Here is an 18,953-nt window from a genome sequence, read left to right as displayed (position 1 = left end):
CCATCTTGCTGCACAAAACATGTCACTACAGTTACAAGACAGAGTCCGAAACTCAACCATTTACCCAATAAGATTTGTTACTTGGGTATTTGTTTCATTCTTCATAGTTTTCTACTTGAATGTAAAGCACAGGTGTGTGTTTGTGTAAGAGAGAGAGAGTACTTGTCTGTGTGTGCTTGTTCACACAGATGGAGAGTGTCCATCCGTTGGGGAGAGTAAGGGGAGCCTGTAGTGTGGTGTGGTGTCTGTGCCAGGCTGCAGAGTGGGTACACGAGTGGCATTGAAGGCAGCACCGAAGCTGGAGCCAAAGCAGCACACAGAGAGAGAGCCAAGGCCAAATGTAGAGGCATCTCACTTGAAGCACGCGGAGAACAACTTAATAATTGCATCCCTACATAAAAACAAATAGCCAAAGGTAAACAAACGCTAAAGCCAAAAAAATAGATGATTAAAAGTGTCTTTTTTGACAAAATGACAGTTTCAAATTTAGTCTATAAAGCAATTATGTGAATTTCACACACAATAAAGACCAATAGGCACTTAAATAGCAAAAATGATATTTTAAAATGGAAAATGTACATTTTCACAATTTAACATTTATATATACTATATAACAGATACTACTGCAAAAAAATAAAAATAAAAACCTAGCTAATTCAACAAAAAAATTTAGATAAATTGGCCCGAGGACAGTCTTTGACATCTGCAAAGACAACATTTTTTCTGTTGCTTCAGTATTTTTATTTTAATCTATGGTTTTGAAAATATAAAGTAACTCACCTTGCAAAAGGAATGTAGGACAAGCTATACCTGTAAAATAAAAGGGATATAATAGAGACAAGTTAAATTCATAAGCTACATTTCTCTCACACTCACTCACACTCTCACACTCTCTCTCACACACACACACACACACACACACACACACACACACACACACGTTGGGTTTTCATATTTTATGGGGACTTTATTGACATAATGACTTTTATATTGTACAAACTGTATATTCTATCTCCTATATAACTTACTCATAAACCTAACCCTCACAGAAAACTTGCATTTTTAAATTTTCAAAACACATAATTTAGTATGATTTATAAGCTGTTTTCCTCATAGAGACCAAAAAATAAATAAAAATAAAAAGTCCCCACAATGTCAAAAATGGTAATTTAGTAATAATAACAGCAATCAACTGCATTACTTTCATTCTTTACTATGGCTACCATAGCAGGGCCACTATTGCACTATTTTTATAGCTTCTTAAAAGTCGTTTTTGATAGGAGTGCCTGTAAGATACACTATACCCATATACTATGTCCATGTGTCAATATCCCAACAGTTGCTGAAATAACTCCTCCATACTCAGTTTCATGTGCTTTTGCTGCTACAAGTTCTTGAAAACATCAATAAATAATATCTTTACTGATATTCTGGTTCTGAAATGTAAAGGTCAGGAGTTCTGTTAAAACGAACTCAGATTTATTATATATTATTATTTTATATCATATTAGATTGAATATATTAGATTTGTAGGAAACATTAGCTGTTCTGGAACTTCTGCCAGACTTAGTGACTATATTACACACGTCCCCTCTTTCCTAACTCCATCCACTGAGACCACTGTAATCAGAGATGGAGCGAGAAAGAGGGCAGAAGTAATCATCTCAGTGTTGTTAAAATCAATAGTAGAAAAATAGCATTCTGCCGCTTAAATTCAAAGATCCGCTTCAACTGTCAGATTCCTGCTTCAAATATGTAGGCCCACCAAAAGCACAAAATAACTACTGAAAAGTCTTCAAAAACTTTTGAACGGTTTGCAAAGCCTAGGACCATCACAAAGACAGGTGTGATATTTCAGGACACCTACTACAGTGATATCTGTCAGGTAATAGTGCCAGTCCATTAAAAAGAAAACATATCGCTTACAGCACTGCGTGGTTCAAAGTTCAAGTTTTTTTTTATTGCCTTATGTCATTGGTGTTCTCGCTTTCACTCACTCTTATATATACATTTATGTCTATGTGTGTGTTTGTAAGTTTACTCCATATACAATTACATTTATATAGTCAAATATAAAAGAAAAGTAACTTACCATGTAAAAGCCAAAAACTGAAGGATACAGAACAGCAGGGCAAGGCCTTTGTTCTTCCACTAAATACAAAAACAAAGAAATTTAAAAGATAAGGAAAGCAAACAATCAATTATTATAATAAACACGCAAATGTACACATTTTGTTACATTATGACATGAAATCATGGTTATTGGGAAACCCACTTACCCAAAAAGCAGCACAAAAGGTTAGCACCAGGCATGTCTTTAAAAACACAAATGTTTGGTTTACAGGAAAAGGAAAAAGGCCACTTAGTGAATTATATGAAATACTGAATCTCTCTGTGCATTAGGCTATGATATCTGTGTATGTGTGTGTGCTCTCACAATCATAACGCCAGTTGCCAGAGCTCTCGTCTTGTCACACATCCTCTTGAGTTGCTTTAATGGACCCATTAAGAACATTGTGCTGAAAACAATCCACACCCAAAAGACCTCAGGATTGACTTACAGATTCTCACAGATGCTACACATCACTGCATACATGGGCCAATCTGAGACATTTCATTTTTCTATTAATTTATTCACAAATGCTTTAACATTTGCAATTCATACAGACAATGAGTTGAAAACATTCATCTGTGGTGAACATGTTTTAAATCTCTAAAATAATAGATTTTCATATATATTTGGGGGCATATTACATGAAAAGGCTGAAAAATTGGCATAATCTTTAATTATTATTTCTTCTTGTCGTTTTGTTTTTACTCAGTTCTCATAAGATTAGATACAATTCTGAAGAATCAATGTGTTTTTTTTTTTTTAGCTATTAAAACATATTTGTGGTCTCTCAGGGAGAGACTTCATGGCACTGCAAGTTTAGTCTGGGTTTTCAAATGTCAAACGGTATAACCCCAAGAAATCTCTGTGATATTAAAAAAAAAAAAAGATTAAAAAAAATACAATTAAGAGTTACAATCACTCAAATGTATGCGATAAGGAAAATATCTGATTGCTTTCCATTTTACTGTAAAAATGATTCACAAATGCAGTAGTGAATAAAACAAAGATTACTATTTCAGTTTTCTACTTCATTTCATGTTTAATTCAATGTGTTATTTGCAGTTTCTTTGTAATTATTTGTGAACTTTACTAGCAATTTCTGAGTGAAACATTTATATACACATTTTTTCATTGTGCTTATATCAATCGGCATTTTAAAGTCACTAATTCAATTCATTTGTTAAAAAAAAGTGTTTTTGAACTTGTACATCCACATTTGTCACTGACCACACATGCCAATGCAAACATGGCCTCCCATTGTAAACAATGTAGCAAGTGACACACCTTGGGCGAGATGAAATCAAAGGTGGACAGTTAAAAGCTGCATGACTCACCTTAAAAGAGAAGCAATATTACCTAAACTGTAAAATACTGCAAAGAGTGTCAGTCCGCTTCTCGGAACCCAAAGCAAGCAGGTCCCCTGAATCACAAAAATAAGGAAAGAGTAGACGTTTGACTATTGTATGTACAATTAAAATAAAACAATATAAAGCTATTCGTGAACTCGTCTTACCAAAACTGAACACAAGACGCCCGACACAAAACACGCGATGAATCCCTTGACACGTGTGCCCCATCCCAGTGTTGATGCTTCATTCGCTGCCTAAAACAGTATATTCATGGATGTTCACCAAAAACAGAGATATAAATCAATTTGATATTAAGCTTTTGCTAATGACAGTCGGGTAAGCACAAAACAAGTCGCAAAAGACGACGTTAGATTCGAATTCAAACCGACACCCCATCACTCTGTAGACACAATAACACTTCAAAGCATTAAAACTGTATGTACTGTAATGTAAAGTGTAATGCAGTAGACTGTTAAACGCAACTACCTGCAGTACGTTGAGGTCGTCATTGCCATCTTGGCCACTCAAAACTTTCTTTAATTTGTCCATAAAGGTTCAGGTTGATGTGTAATAAAAAAAAAAAAATCCAAAAAATAAGTCTCAAGTCGAAAAAAACCTGGCTCAAAGCTACTTCGTTTAAGTAAATATGTATTGATTTGTTCCCTTCCTGTTTGAAAGTGTAACAGGTGCATACGATAACGTCCGTGTGTAGCCACGGCAACGGTTACGTGACGTCATTACGCTCGACGTTCTGAATCGACACAATGGGTTATTTCTAGTTCTAAACCGTTTGAAGGTCTTTATGACTGATTTTCATTTGTATTTTGAGTCTCTCCAACGTATTGATAACAAAAAATGTAGAGATACAATTTTATTCGCTAAAGAGTTGAAGTTACTTGAAAATTGAACGGGTATACGCTGTCTTTTTTTTCTTTAAGTATTATTATTGATTTTTTTTTCTCTCTATGTAATGTAAACCCATTCCTTTAATTGTGTTATCTTTTTGGATGTCTTGTTAAAGTTGTAAATGTTGCATGTTATGTCTTTAATGTCTAATAAAAAAATAAAAATAAAAAAACACAATGGGTTATTTCTCTTCTCTTCCATATGTTCAGATGACATTGGATGTATTGTTGATACATTATGTGTAATGTATGCAAAGTTGTATTTCATTAATGTCATCTCTGAATTGTTTGCAATAAAAATTAAAAAAAACACACAATGGGTTATATAGAGCCTGATGTTTGCTTTCATTGTGTTTTACATTCACACCGATGCGATAAAGTAGACAATACATGTAGAAAAGTGGATAAGAGACGCGTAAAAAGTATTAAGAATTTATACTGTAAGTGAAAGTATGGATGCATTGCCTTTATTTTACTCATTTAAACTTTTAAGTATCTAAACAAAACATACTGAAGTGAAAGCTTAGCTAGATTTGAACATTAAAGTAACTGTGCAAGATAACTCCACGATAACTTAACTATTTTCTCACTGTTATGCTTTATGTAAGGCTCTGAGACACATCAGATGTTAGATTGAAATTGTTATAGGCTAGTGTAACACTATAACTGCACACTATAGTTGTTTAAACCTCATCACAGACGTGCAATGACGTTTATAACGTAAACAAAACATACTGCTTTGGGTCAACAAAATCCAGGACAAATATGATGACAACATTAAAACAGATTTTATTGGCTGTTTTCAATAAAAGTTTAGTAAACATCACAGGAATGTGATTTTGACTTGTTAGTTCAGTAAGATTCATCATAATTCTATGTCAGGATGATCAGTGAAATACTGTATGAACTCAAATAAAGTTCAAATTCCCCAAGTAGTACTTAAGAACAGTAAAGAAGCACATTTACTCAAGTAGCTACACACCTGGTAAATACAGGCCTGCACTTTTGTTGATAGTATTACATTAGTTACATGTTTTGAAAACAGAACATTGCCAGTAGGCCTACTTTGAATTACTTACAAATATAGTGAGGTACATTTTAAAATGTACAATCGTACAACTTCATACAACTTGTTCAGTTTGCTTAAATTTCTGCAGAAAAAGATATACACAATAGAAAATAACATATTTTCTTAATATGTAAATATGATTAAAAAAAACAATTTTACATTTAGTGATGTTATTTTCATTTAGCCTATGTACAAAGAAATGCTCTACCAATCTGTTTCTCCTGAATAACAAAATCTCCTCTTTGTGATTAGTCATATGACTACCTTTTTTGTAGGAAATAGCTGCATTGTTAGTTATCCACCATCATGTCTGATGTTTTTGTTACCCATCTGATGTCCAAGGTAGTTCGAATGGGAGCTGGAAGAGCTCAGGGCACTATTACTCTGGTAGATGTCCAGTACAGGGGCTCTGGCATGGCAACATGCTTTTGACACGTGGGACAGGTCTGCTTAGTCCATAGCCATTCCCCTATGCACTAAACCAGAAGGATCACAATATTCAGTTACATTCAGCTGTTCAACAACACATTCTAAACCAGCTTTACAAAGGACAGTATCTCAATACCCCAGTGAACAAAACACAGGGGACAATGGCAAGTATGAAACTCCCTAAGATGGTTATAGAGAGCGAGGAAGAAGTCTTGGGAGAAAACGAATGCTCAGCAGCTAAAAAAATGCAGAATAGATAATAGCTCATCTGAAATGGCCCTGGTTTCTGGGCCACTTATATTTGGCAATATTTGATTTTTGAAGCTGAATTTGATCATTTCTAAAGTCTGAACCTTTACCTCACTGTGGAAGCTGTGGGAACAGTGAAGCTCTCTGATAACTCCTCCTCCTTTGCGTAGGTCGTCATGGCAGATCAGACACAAACTGTCCGCATCACTCTACAAAACAAACACCACAATATATCAACCATCTCAATTAGTTTCATTCTACATTATAGTTGATCAACATTACAAAAATGCAATACCATTTATCAATTACCTGTGAAGTACCATTTAAATAAAGTGATAGTTCTCCCAAAAACTAAAAAAATGAACAACACTGGAGTCCACTGAATGTCATAAAATATCGTCTTTTGTGTAAAACAAAACAAAACAATTGATTTGATTGATTTTTCTTTTTTAGATAAATTAATAGCATGTTTCTACCATGGAGAAAAAAAAATAAAAAATAAATAAATACATAACCAAATAAAAGTGGAATTGAAAACTTTTTATCTCACAATTCAGAAGACACTAAGAATTGCAAGATATAAATGTAGAATTGCGAGATACAAACTTGCAATTCTGAGAAATAATGTCAGAATTTTGAGTTTATATCTCACAATTTGGACATTAAAAAGTATTTTTATAAAGTTTTATTCCATGGTAGAAAAAAAAAAAAAGAGAATTGCAAGATGTAAACTTGGAATTGCGAGAAAGAAATTCAGAATTCTGAGTTTATATCTCAAAGTTCAGAATTGTGAGATATTAAGTCAGAATTGAGACATAAAAAGTTGCAATTTATTTTGGAAACAAGTTTCCATACAATAGAATGTGAATGTGTATAAGAATTTATTCTTAAATTAAAGTATAATTGCTTTGCAAATATATTACCAAGTCAAAACTCTAAGTACCTAAGCCAGGGGTCTCCAAACTCGGTTCTTGAGGGCTGGGCTGCGTTCAGCGTTCAGCCCCGACAAAAACGTTATTGTATATATAATTATTGTGATCCAACATTTGCCTCGCATTTCAGGATGAAAAGACAAACATGTTTAGCTCCAAACCTAATTAAACACACCTGAACCAGCTAATCAAGGTATACTAGAAACTTCCAGGCAGGTGTGAGGCAAGTTAGAGCTAAACTCTGCAGGACACCGGCACTCCAGGACCGAGTTTGGAGACCCCTGATCTAAACAAAATATTCAAACATACTTGATTGAAAGTAAAAAATAAAAAATAAAAAAAATGGCTGGGTAAAAACCTGTTGAAAATTAGTTTTATGATTCTCAGCAGGTTGTTTGCTGCTTGTTTTTAGCTTTGTTCATTTAGTTTTTAGCTTCAAGATATAACATATCTTGTACTTCCACTGATATAGCCTCAGATTTCTCTAGCCTTGCCAAAGCATTGTATCATAACAATAACATGATCTCATCTTATATTTGCCTATCTAAATGGTTTTGTGATTGCATAACCTATTGGTAATCATTCACATTTTTACAAATTAAAAAGCTAAATCATATCACACCAACCAGAGACATGACATTGCGGCTCCTAAACCGAGCTTTTCTCTCCAGAGGCTCATGCACCTCAGGGATGGTTGGGATGGCATGTGGGCGTCTTTCACATGTGCTGCTCTTGGTGTGTGTTCCCTCCTCACTATTGGCAACATGGCTGGAGCGAGAGCACGGCTTCGCCTCACCGCTCTGAAGCCAGTGGCTCGGGTAAGCCGTGCTAGGGCTCGTGGTGGCAGCATGCAGACGGCTCAGATGCATCGCATTCAGCTGAGCCTGAAAAATATGCATGCATAAAATAAGGAAGAGGCACACAGTTTTTCATTCCAATTGAAGTTACAACAGCATAAAAGCATTAGTGAAAAGTTTAATTGAAATTTTAACATTTAAAACATTAAAGAACATAAAATAATATATTTAGAAGAAATGTCCATTCAAATTTAAGCCAATGGGCTCCAATGTTGTTTTGTTCCCAACGTTTTTCAAAATATCTTTTTTGTTCCGCACACTTAAAAAATTGGTGTACAAAAATTTTTCACTCAGAAATTGCAAATAAATTTCACAATCAATTACAAAGAAATTGCAAGTAACACATTCAATTTAACATGAAATTTTGAAGTAGATCTGATATATTATTTTCTTATTATTAAAAATCTGTTTTATTTACAACTTCAAAAATGCTTACAGGTTTGCAATCAAACCGGATGACAGAATTTTCTTTTTTGATGGAGTATCCCTTTGATGGCAGCAGTATTTGAACTGTAGAACAAGTTTGTGTAAAATGTTCCATGTCATCCAGTATGTGAGAATGAAACAAAGAGCATTTTATACAATGAGTTCACATGGAACACAAGTGCATAATCTTACATAATTCTTATTGATTTTACCTCATGTTTAAAATTATTTTCAAACGTTCCAATTTTATTTCCATTTTTGATGCAGACACAGAACAAATAGAAACATATATGATATCACTAAACCATAAATCAAAGTGAAAATTTAAATGCACATTTTGATTCACAGCCTAAATTAGTTTTTTTTCTGTACAAAATGTGACAATTTACAATTAGGATCCATTTGTAAGAAAACTGGTCTTCATTACTGTAGGGCAAACTGTGTTCATTTATGAACCACATCATGTTTTTCTTTTAATGAAGAATATATATAAATAAATATTTTTTTTACAAATCAGTGATATTAAAAGAATCTTTTAGTAGGATCCCAATTTCGTCGGTCATCCGACGTGACGTCGACGTTCCCTCTCTCTAAGCGAGATCCCAATTTCGTCGGTCATCCGACGTGACGTCTCCGTTCCCTCCTTCAGGGAACGAGGGTTACCATATGTAACCGAGACGTTTTAGCTTCAGTCCTGTGAACTAAAAAAATTAAATAAAAAACTGAAAAAAATTAATGTAATTCATATATTCATGTAATTCATATAAATGAGTTGAGATGGTATTAATACTTGCAAAGCAAGTAAGAAAGGTAAGAAAATTTCATAAACAGTGACACTGCAACACCTTATAAAGTGCTTTACAAACATTTTTTACATTAAAAAACATACAACTTTCATATACATACAAACTGTAAAAATTATTTTAAAAAACAATGATTATTGGAGTATGTTTTACAAGAAAATACAGTCTTTCAACTTCAAAATTTCACATTTAATTCTATGCCGTTTCTTTGTACTTAATTTTGAAATTTATAGAATCTACAGAGTAAAAATAAAAATAACAGTAAACAAAAATAAAAATGCAAAATAAGGAGGTAAGAGAATTAAATTGCTTTAGGAAAAGCCCTATTAAGCAAGTGTGCTTTGAGATACTATTTAAAAAGTGTTAATTGAATCAACTGCTCGTTGGCTGTCTGGAAGAGAAATCCTGAGCTTGGCACCATAACGACTGGTGTGTTTCTGCTCTCATTTAAAAGACTGTAGGCAAAAAAAGAGCTCAAATAGACGTGTAAAAGCTACACACACACACACACACACACACAAACTTATATTGGGTACTAACCGGACATGGAAGTGAAGCTCTGCGACTGGCCAGTGATCGACTTGGAATTGGGACATCCCAACTGCTCTTCCTCTCAGCCTCTGGCTCCTCTTCCTCTTGTTCTTCCTCCTGCTCCTCCACATTTTCCTGCCCTTCATATCCTCCCTGAAATGTGGTAGAGATTTCATCTTCCTCGTTCTCCATGTTAAACAGACGTAGCTGTCTCAAGTCTCAGACGAATACCTCTGAAAGAGAAACTGTCCTTGGATTGCTGATTAAGCTTCTGTAATTCGATCCCCTGGTTTTCTTATCCCATCTGTTTCCTCTGGAACTCTAAGCCTCATGGAGACGACACAGGGACCGATGCAAGCTCCTTTAACTCCTCAATAATCTGTTTAGGAGAGAGGAGGGGACTTGGAAGAGGAGGGAGGGGATTCTCAAAGCTCTCAGGAAGAATCCTGCTCCAGATCGGTTCAGAATGTTTTAAATACTTTGTATATTGTACACATTACAATACAATGCATTCATGAACAAAAATCAGCAAAACGATATCCAGGTTGGTAACTCTGGTATAAAAATTGTTGCCAAAGAAACATATTTAATTTTTTGTCTTCAGTTAAGTGAGACTTTCTAAAATTCTCAGATTTTAAAAAGTCAGGAAAAAACAGGCATAAAAGTAAAACTCAAAACATGTTTATTTACCTCATACAACCTACACAAACACACACGAACTGAATGTAAAAGGCATCAGTAAACTGGATTATCATTTAAGTAGATACTATAAATGTTAAGGACTTTAGAGAGTGCATTCAAAGGGGCGTCTAAAATTAGACCCCACAGATACATGTAACCTACATGGACTGAAAGCCAAACAGAGTGTCAACAATAGATGAAGTCATGACAGGACATTAGATGTTACTAATATTAAGTGTGACTCAATGGACAGGTAATGCTATAATATGTTGAGCCACTTAGTCTTTGATTATATGAATCTGTCCTCTCCATTTTGTCAAATATCCAAGAAAAATCAGTTAGCTTTCTGACATTTCGAAAGTTTGATGTAACTATGAAAGTGGAAGTAACATGATTTTGAGGCATGTATCAAACAAGAACCTAAATATGGATTGCCTGTAGATGGCAGCATTGCACAAGACATTTTTTTTCCAGTCACATTTTAGGGACTGTCATAAAAGACTACAAAAATATTGATATGTAAAAATTAAAAACAACAAGGCTTCCACTAAAAATAACAAGAATGTGCAAGATAAACTGTGAAAAATATGCTACATTTGTATGTAAAGTCATTTATGTTAGATGCATGGGTAAAGTCTCTAAGAGTGTTTGATTGAGTCCAATAACCAGCTGGGTGAATTCATTGCTGAAGGCCCCCACAAAATCTGTACAGATGATGTTAAGACATGATTTACCAGGGCCTGGGCACTGCTGCTTGACCCAGTTCAGGAGCAGACTATAGGAGCTCAAGGTCATGCTTTGTAATGACTGGCATGGATGAGAAATAACATACTTGGCATCCTCAGTTAGGTTCAGACCAGCAGCAAAAAACTGACCTGAAAACATATTCAGGGCAATCATTTAGGGAAAACAACCTTTTATTAAAGATATTTTCTTTCCATCCTAACGGCGTCTTCTTCATCTGAGACAAACATTTTAAATGTAACTTGTCCTAGAGCTTTTAAGCTACAACCATCAAACTCAGGCATGACCTTCAGACTGTTATGCTATATCTTTTCTAACTGATCAGACTTACAATTTTCAAAAACCAGATGATCAAAACTATGAAAAATGCCAGAGACTTTCATTGAGGGGACAAAACGTTCATACAATAAATCTAATAGAGTTTTTAAGCTAAGCTGCAATGTGGTAATCATGCTTGAAACATGCTAAAGATGCGCGTTAAATATCGCATGTGATTTATCGTGCAGCCCTAATGTAAATGATAGCAACAGGATAGCAATGTGGTAAATTGCCAGCTTGATGCTAGCAATTAATGTTTCTAAATCATGCAAGAAACATTCTAACGAATCATGATAGAAACGTGCTGAAACATGTTAGTAATGTGTTAATTCATGCTAGCAAAATGTTAAATCGGGGGTTCTCAGCTCTGGTCCTGTTTGATTAGGGTTGGAGCTAAACTCTGCAGGAAAGTGGACCTCAAGGGCCAGAGTTGAGGACTCCTGTGTTAAATCAAGCTTGAAACATGTTAGTAATATACCAGGGGTGTCCAAACTTGGTCCTGGAGGGCCAATGTCCTGCAGAGTTTAGCGCCAATCCAAATTAAACACACTTGAACCAGCTAATCATGGTCTTACTAGGCATACTAGAAACTTCCAAGCAGGTGTGTTGAGGCAAATTGGAGCTAAACTCTGCAGGACACTGGCACTCCAGGACCGAGTCTGGACTAGTGTTGTGCGATATGCACCATAGTCATATTGTCAGCATGTGAGATCGCCGATACACAATATTATCATGATAATTTATTTAATTATTTAGTTACCTAGTTTCATAGCCAGAGAGTGAACCAACTCCAGGGTAAGGCTAAAAGTAGCCTAATGTTAGTGTAATCTATTAACTACACATGATATGTTTTTAGTCGCGCACAACAAAACTCCGTTGTTTCAGCGATGACTCATCTGAACGCCTCTGATTGGCCATTGCAATCATAAACTCAACGGAATTGTGTGTGATTGGTTATAACGCGCAACACTGTAAAAACACGTAAAAAGAAATATGATGGAACAAATAAGCCCTAATATTAATTAGATAATAATACTATCCTGATAATAATAATAATAATAATAACAATAATCTTCTTGATCTTGTCAAAGGCATCAGCAACAGGCGATATCTCTGACTATGGTCGATACACGATACTATAGTCCAGTGTTTCCCAACCTTTTTTTAGTCGCGGCACCCTTTGGAAATTTTAACAAACTTGTGGCACCCTACAAAATTAATTTTGTCACAATATTTGAATTTCTAACATCGATATGATAATTTGAAAAGTATAGATATTCGGTACAACAGGGAAGAACTGCAGAATATAATGTCATACAGATATTTTTAATATTATAAAAAAAAAATTGTCCATCAATGGTGGCAATCAGAAGGCTAATTTCTGATGAAGAGACCAATTTATATGACAGATTTTAATGTAGGCTTTTATTTGAACATTTTAGCAATTTAAAAATATTAAAAAATGATTTTTTACACGGCACCCCTGTTGGGAAACGCTACTATAGTCTATCGGCACAATCCTAGTCTGGACACCCCTGTAATATACTAAAATATGCTAGCAAGATGCTAAAACATATTTGCAACATTTTATTGTTTTCTCTGACTTGTCTGAGAAAAATCTTCCAACTTCAAGCCTTTCAAAGTTGTTTCAAACTTTTAGACAAGGCTTTGTCAAGCCAACATCAAAGTTTGTCATCAAACTTAATTTGTCTTGTTTTCTAATTATTACCGACCTGGTCTTCCTTCTGCTTTCCTCTCCTCCAGGTAGGATATGACATGGCTTGGATCTGATGTGTTTGCCCACCAATATTCACACTGTGGCCAGAGTTCCTCATATCCAGATGCAGCTGAGTCATCATATGACAGAATAACCTGATAATTGTGCTTCCAACACTGCCGTAGTGAGGGTATGATCTGAAATAACAAAATAATAGAGAGATTACTGAGACATATGCTGCGTCCGAATATGACTAAATTTCATTCATATGACCCATATTCAATTTCATACTATATCGAACAAACTTTTTTAACGGTCATGAAATCATTTTCAAACCAAACACTGTACCTACTAGGCAGTATGCAATTTCAGACGCAGATATAGTGTCTAATAAAAAAGTATTAAAAAAAGATATTGTGGCCAAGAATTAAGAACTTGTTCCATTGTTTAATGTAAATTGTGGTCACGATTTTACTAAATTAAACCAAGGGCACAAATTACTACATTGTGGTGACAATTTAACTAAAATAAGGAAATCAATTATTTAAACGTGACCATGAATTAATAAGTCATCAGTCGTGGGAACGAAATCTTAATGTGTGGTCACACAGTACCTATTTTTTGTATATTTGTATAGTTGTATTTTATATTTAATCTGTATCTATCTGTATTTATGTTCTACTGTTAGTGTTATCTGTATGCACCAAGGGTCTGAGAGTAACGCAATTTCAATTCTCTGTGTGTATGTGCTGTACATGTGGAAGAATTGACAATAAAGCAGACTTGACTTGACTTGAAACACAAAAGGAGGCAGAATGACTCAGTCACCAATCAAAGGTTAGTTCACCCAAAAATAAAAATTCTGTCATCATTTACTCACCCTCAAGATGTTTCAACCTGTATAATCTTTCTTCTGCTGAACACAAAAGATGATATTTTGAAGAATGTGCGTAACCAAACAATTGACGGTAGCCATTGACATCCAAATTATTTTTTTCCATATTATGGACGTCATAACGTAAACTGTTTAGTTACCATTTACCAACATTCTTCAGATATCCTCTTTGGTGTTCAACAGAAGAAAGTCATACAGGTTTGTAACAACTAAAGGGTTAGTAAACGATTACAGAAATTGAATTTTCCGGTGAACTAACCCTTTCACTGCTGTCATAGCACGAAAGGGCAATGAAGGTGATTGAGTCTGTTAGTCACTGATGCCACCCTTTGTGTTCCACTGAATGAATAAATTCATACAACTTTTGAACAACACAATATCACATCATCATCGTCTGTCATACCTGTGTTGTCGCCCATTTGATTATACAGGGCCGAACGATACAGGGAAGTAAAGTGTCCAACACTTGCACCAGCCTCGGCGAAGACTTCAGTACTGACGACCGCTCATCTAAACAGTAAGTCATGGTGTCATGACTTCCTGAAAAGCAGTAAACGGATGTCGAAATTGTTAAATAGTAGCAGTAAAAGGGCCATCAATTCATTGCAAAATAGAATTAAAACATGGAAATAATCAGACTTTGCCGACGTACCCGGTATAGCGAGATTCCACAGCGGTATGTCCCAAAAAGCAGAGGGCATGTCGGACATCCAGTCCGAGCAACAGCTGGAGATGCATATCCTTTCTTCATCCTCCATTTGTTACGTTTTTAAATTGTGAACAATTAATCTAAAACACTCGTATTACTCGCAGTAGCAACATCATCTACCGCACATCGGGCACTGAAACCAAAAATAACCATTGTTTCCGCGTTTTTCTTTGTCATGCGATGCCAAACAGAAACACCTTGTTAATTAATGTACAGAAGTGCACTGAGTGTTTAACATGGTCATTATAGTGGTGAAATATAAATTTGTTAGAGTTTGGAAGATTTTTCATGATCTCGTGACACTTTCCGTTTCTCGAATCTGGATGACAACAATGTTAGGGACCGTCTAAAAGTGCGATTTGTTTTTTTCGTTTTGTTGAAGAGACCCAAAACAACACTGGCTCACATTTGAATTTTGATTTATTTATTTAGGAATTTTAATGTTTATTTGTTTACATTTACATTTCACATTTAGACATTTAGCAGACGCTTTTATCCAAAGCGACTTACAAATGAGAACAATGGAAGCAATCAAAATCGACAAAAGAGCAATGATATGCAAATAAAATAAACATTATGTTTAATATGTTAAATGCTCAAAAAGACTTTTTGCCATAACCAACCATATATTCACTTATAAACTATGTACCACTGTCATCAGAAATGAATTAAACAAAATGACAGAAATACTCAGAAAGCTTCATATCCTGTTTGAAGGACATCCCATATTGACTCAAAAGACCCTCTCATGGACCATTGTCAGCATTGTTGAGCTGAATGATATCCTGAGCAAAGCTATTCACTCCCACAAAATCTCCAGCAATGATGTTAACACTTTCTTTGTCAGAGCCTGAATGTTGCTCCTTCACCCAGTCAAGCAATAGAGGGTAGGCCGTCATGGTCTTCTCCTTTAAAGACTTTGTGAGGTACAGGAGCATGTCATTCCCATCAAAAGTCAGGTTGAGACCAGCAACAAACAATCCCGCTATTGACCAAATGGACACATTAAGAGCATCAATGAGTAAGGGATAACACTTTTTTTTCTTGGAGCATTTTGTTTCAACCAATCAGACCTTTTAGTAAATGTAAGGTATTTTAAGTAGTGCTGTCAAACGATTAAACACATCCAAAACAAAAGTTTTTGTTTATATAATATATGTGTGTGTACTGTGTATATTTATTATGTATATATAAATATACACAAACATACATGCATATATTTTAAAAATATTTACATTATTTATTACATCATTACCATATATTTATAAAATATCACCACTGGCTCTGCACCCCTTTACCTAAATTCAGTACTTCAGACTTATGTGCCCTCTAGAAGCTTGCGTTCTGCAAGTGAACGTCACTTTATTGTGCCATCCCAAAGAGGCACAAAATCACTTTCACTGACTTTTAAATTAAATGTTCCCTCCTGGTGGAATGACCTGCCCAACTCAATCCGAGCAGCTGAGTCCTTAGCCTTCAAGAATCGGCTAAAAACACATCTCATAGCTGAGTCCTTAGCCTTCAAAAATCGGCTAAAAACACATCTCTTCCATCTTTATTTGACCCTCTTACTCTAGCACTCTCTATTCTAATTCTATTCTTAAAAAAAAAAAAAACTTTTAGTTTTTTTGCCCCTTTTAGACTTGCACTCTATTCAAGCGTCTGCTAAATGACTAAATGTAAATGTATTCATTTACTAACTGCTTGTTTTTCTTAAAAAAAAAAACACTAGCTTCTATCTATTGTATTCTATCTATTTGTTTTCTTTTTCTTTATTATGCAATTAACAAAAGCAAAAAAAGGCTTCTAACACTAGCTTGCTTTATTCTCTTTCTATTCTATCTGTTTTCTTTTTATTTATTATATAATAAAAAAAAATAAACCTTGCTACGTGTACTGCGTTAAGCTAACTGAGACTTGTTATAGCACTTGCATATCATTGCTCTCTTGTTGATTTTGATTGCTTCCATTGTCCTCATTTGTAAGTTGCTTTGGATAAAAGCATCCGCTAAATGACTAAATGTAAATATATTATATATATAAATATAAATATTTTATATATAAACAAAACATATTTTTCTTAAATATATACATGCATGTGTGTGTGTTTATATATACATAATAAATATACACAGTACACACGCATATATTATGTAAACAAAAACTTTTATTTTGGATGCGATTAATCGTGATTAATCATTTGACAGCACTAATTTTAAGCCATTGGCATCTCTTAGCTCACCTGGTCTTGCCTTTTGTTTCTGGTTGTTGAGATATGAAATGACCTCCTTGGGGTCTGAATGATCAGCCCACCAGTACTCGATTCCAGGCCACAAAACAGGATCGTCGACACTTCTGTTGTCATAAGAGAGGATGACCTGGTAGCCACTTTCCCAGCAGTCCTTGAGTGAGGGCTTCACATAAATTGGAAAAAATACATTTTAATGGTTATTAAACCATTGTTGGAAGCATTTGTATCATATGCTGAGGTCCCTGAATGAATTATTTCCCTCAGTTTTTGAGGATATGGCTTTGAGGTCATGGCTAAGGATATGTACCACTTGAGGCTTAGGACAGAGTTTTGCTTTAAAGTGCTCTTTGAGGAAGTTGGTCAGGTCGGTGTGTTGATTGGCTGACATTTCTTTGAAATGTGAGAAAGCAAGGATGACAACCTCCTTAGTATGCTGTCCTAACCATTTCTCCAGTTCTGTCATTCCCTCCTGTGGTGATTCAAAGTTATTAAGGTTAGCTGTCAATGGAGTTTTTCCATTAAGCTTATGAATGCAATTAATGTAAAAAGAAAAACATGAAAATGAATCAGGGTAACAACCTTCACAGTCATTGTTGTGTATAGTCCATGATAGAAGAATAAATCACTAGATTCAGGCTTTCCAGCAACCCTCAGATCAAAGTATCGCATACCCGCATCAAGCTGCTCAGAGATGTTTTTTTCCTGGACAATCATATGAAAAACATGAACCTCATGAAAACATTACAGCATTTACTGTGAGATTACTGTATTTTAATTGGTACTTTACCTGGGCAGTACCCCATTTTTTGACAATGGGCCTTAAGAAAGTGCTGAACATCTTGTCCAAGGCCTTTATTTTTTTAGGTTCCAGTACTGAAGAGTCCATATCTAAGCTGTATGCCATAGCATCATGGCTCCCTAAAAGAAATGTTCGTTCTGTTTCAGTTTTTGCTTCTATACAAGTCACATAGCATCCTATGTTCACTTCATGTTTGTTGTATGTGATGATACGCTAATATAATGTAAGTTTGATGGATAGTCTGGAAAATTTGTGTTTGATTTTGATATGTATACAGTGAATGCATAGCGTCTTTTCAAGTTGAAAAAAGTTAAACTTTTCTGGAAAAAAAACCGCCCTAAGTCAAGAGCCTTTTTGACAGCTGACCAATGACAAGCGAGTGGCAAGTCGTTTCCATAACAAAAAAAAACAAGAAAAATGGAAAAGATAGCCGGTCGATTAGTTCGTACTAGTTTTGGAGCACAAGGAGTTGTATGATATGAGCACAAAACCGTATCTAACTTAGTCTAAAATATGCCACAAACCGTGCATCATTCAACCGGAGCTCCTGGACTAAATTGTTGTAAGCACCATACTGTTTCCTTCCCCGTATATTGTCGCGCACCCACAAACATCGTTGTGAACCGACATTCTCCTCCCCGTTAAAGGCAACGCAAGAACCAACTTTTTACTCTTTCTCGACATTCCTGCAGCATATAGCGCTAGGCTACTGTTGCAGCTGTTGTTATAGCAACAAAAGACGCCCTCGGCTGCTATTTGTAACCAAAACGCTGCCAGCTTTTTATTTGACTAAAAAAGCACTCGTCAACTTTTTCTTGTCAAAAAAGACGCCAAGTGTGAATTCACATGCCTAAATGCTATTGAATTAATCTATTAGCAAAAAGTAGGAAGATGGTTATTCATATCTGACAGCTTTACATAATAGTCTGGCAGCTGTTGTTAATATTCACATTACTTACCTGGAATAGCAAGTTGGCTCAAGGGGATTTTTGTAAATTTCTCATTAAGGTTAGCCATCCAGTCAGCTAGACTCTCCATTTCAGCCATTTTCTTGTTCTTGTCCAATTTTTCAGTGGTACAAAGCCCTGGGAGGGGGAAAAAGAGATGTTTTGTGGTTTACAGCTATCCAAGCAGACGGTCTAGGTAAGTATTATCACATCATACCATACATATTTG

The 18,953-nt window shown here is 35.2% G+C and overlaps 3 protein-coding genes across 3 annotated transcripts; all 3 read right to left on the bottom strand.

The window, feature by feature from the left end:
- Positions 1-14: 14 nt before the first annotated feature.
- Positions 15-4,147, bottom strand: LOC107705522 (vesicle transport protein SFT2B-like). Its single transcript, XM_016508828.1, has 8 exons — positions 3,949-4,147; positions 3,627-3,716; positions 3,448-3,533; positions 2,438-2,519; positions 2,280-2,315; positions 2,093-2,151; positions 781-810; positions 15-391 (listed from the first exon to the last, which is right to left on the bottom strand). The coding sequence occupies exons 1-8, from the start codon at positions 4,009-4,011 to the stop codon at positions 352-354; spliced, it is 486 nt and encodes a 161-aa protein (XP_016364314.1). The 5' UTR covers positions 4,012-4,147; the 3' UTR covers positions 15-351.
- A 1,019-nt stretch (positions 4,148-5,166) lies between these two features.
- Positions 5,167-13,277, bottom strand: LOC107705520 (E3 ubiquitin-protein ligase RNF12-A-like). Its single transcript, XM_016508827.1, has 6 exons — positions 13,140-13,277; positions 10,374-11,219; positions 9,673-10,109; positions 7,673-7,930; positions 6,225-6,323; positions 5,167-5,912 (listed from the first exon to the last, which is right to left on the bottom strand). Exons 3-6 carry the CDS (start codon positions 9,853-9,855, stop codon positions 5,805-5,807), a joined length of 648 nt encoding a protein of 215 aa, XP_016364313.1. The 5' UTR covers positions 9,856-10,109; positions 10,374-11,219; positions 13,140-13,277; the 3' UTR covers positions 5,167-5,804.
- Positions 13,278-15,454: 2,177 nt separating this feature from the next.
- On the bottom strand, positions 15,455-18,953 carry LOC107705519 (PI-PLC X domain-containing protein 1-like). Its single transcript, XM_016508826.1, has 6 exons — positions 18,737-18,953; positions 17,766-17,896; positions 17,558-17,680; positions 17,286-17,447; positions 16,970-17,141; positions 15,455-15,712 (listed from the first exon to the last, which is right to left on the bottom strand). The coding sequence occupies exons 1-6, from the start codon at positions 18,822-18,824 to the stop codon at positions 15,474-15,476; spliced, it is 915 nt and encodes a 304-aa protein (XP_016364312.1). The 5' UTR covers positions 18,825-18,953; the 3' UTR covers positions 15,455-15,473.

This window comes from Sinocyclocheilus rhinocerous, unplaced genomic scaffold, assembly GCF_001515625.1.
Source record: "Sinocyclocheilus rhinocerous isolate Xijiao unplaced genomic scaffold, SAMN03320098_v1.1 scaffold504, whole genome shotgun sequence".
NCBI lineage: Eukaryota > Metazoa > Chordata > Actinopteri > Cypriniformes > Cyprinidae > Sinocyclocheilus > Sinocyclocheilus rhinocerous.
This window is presented reverse-complemented; position numbering and strand designations above follow the sequence as displayed.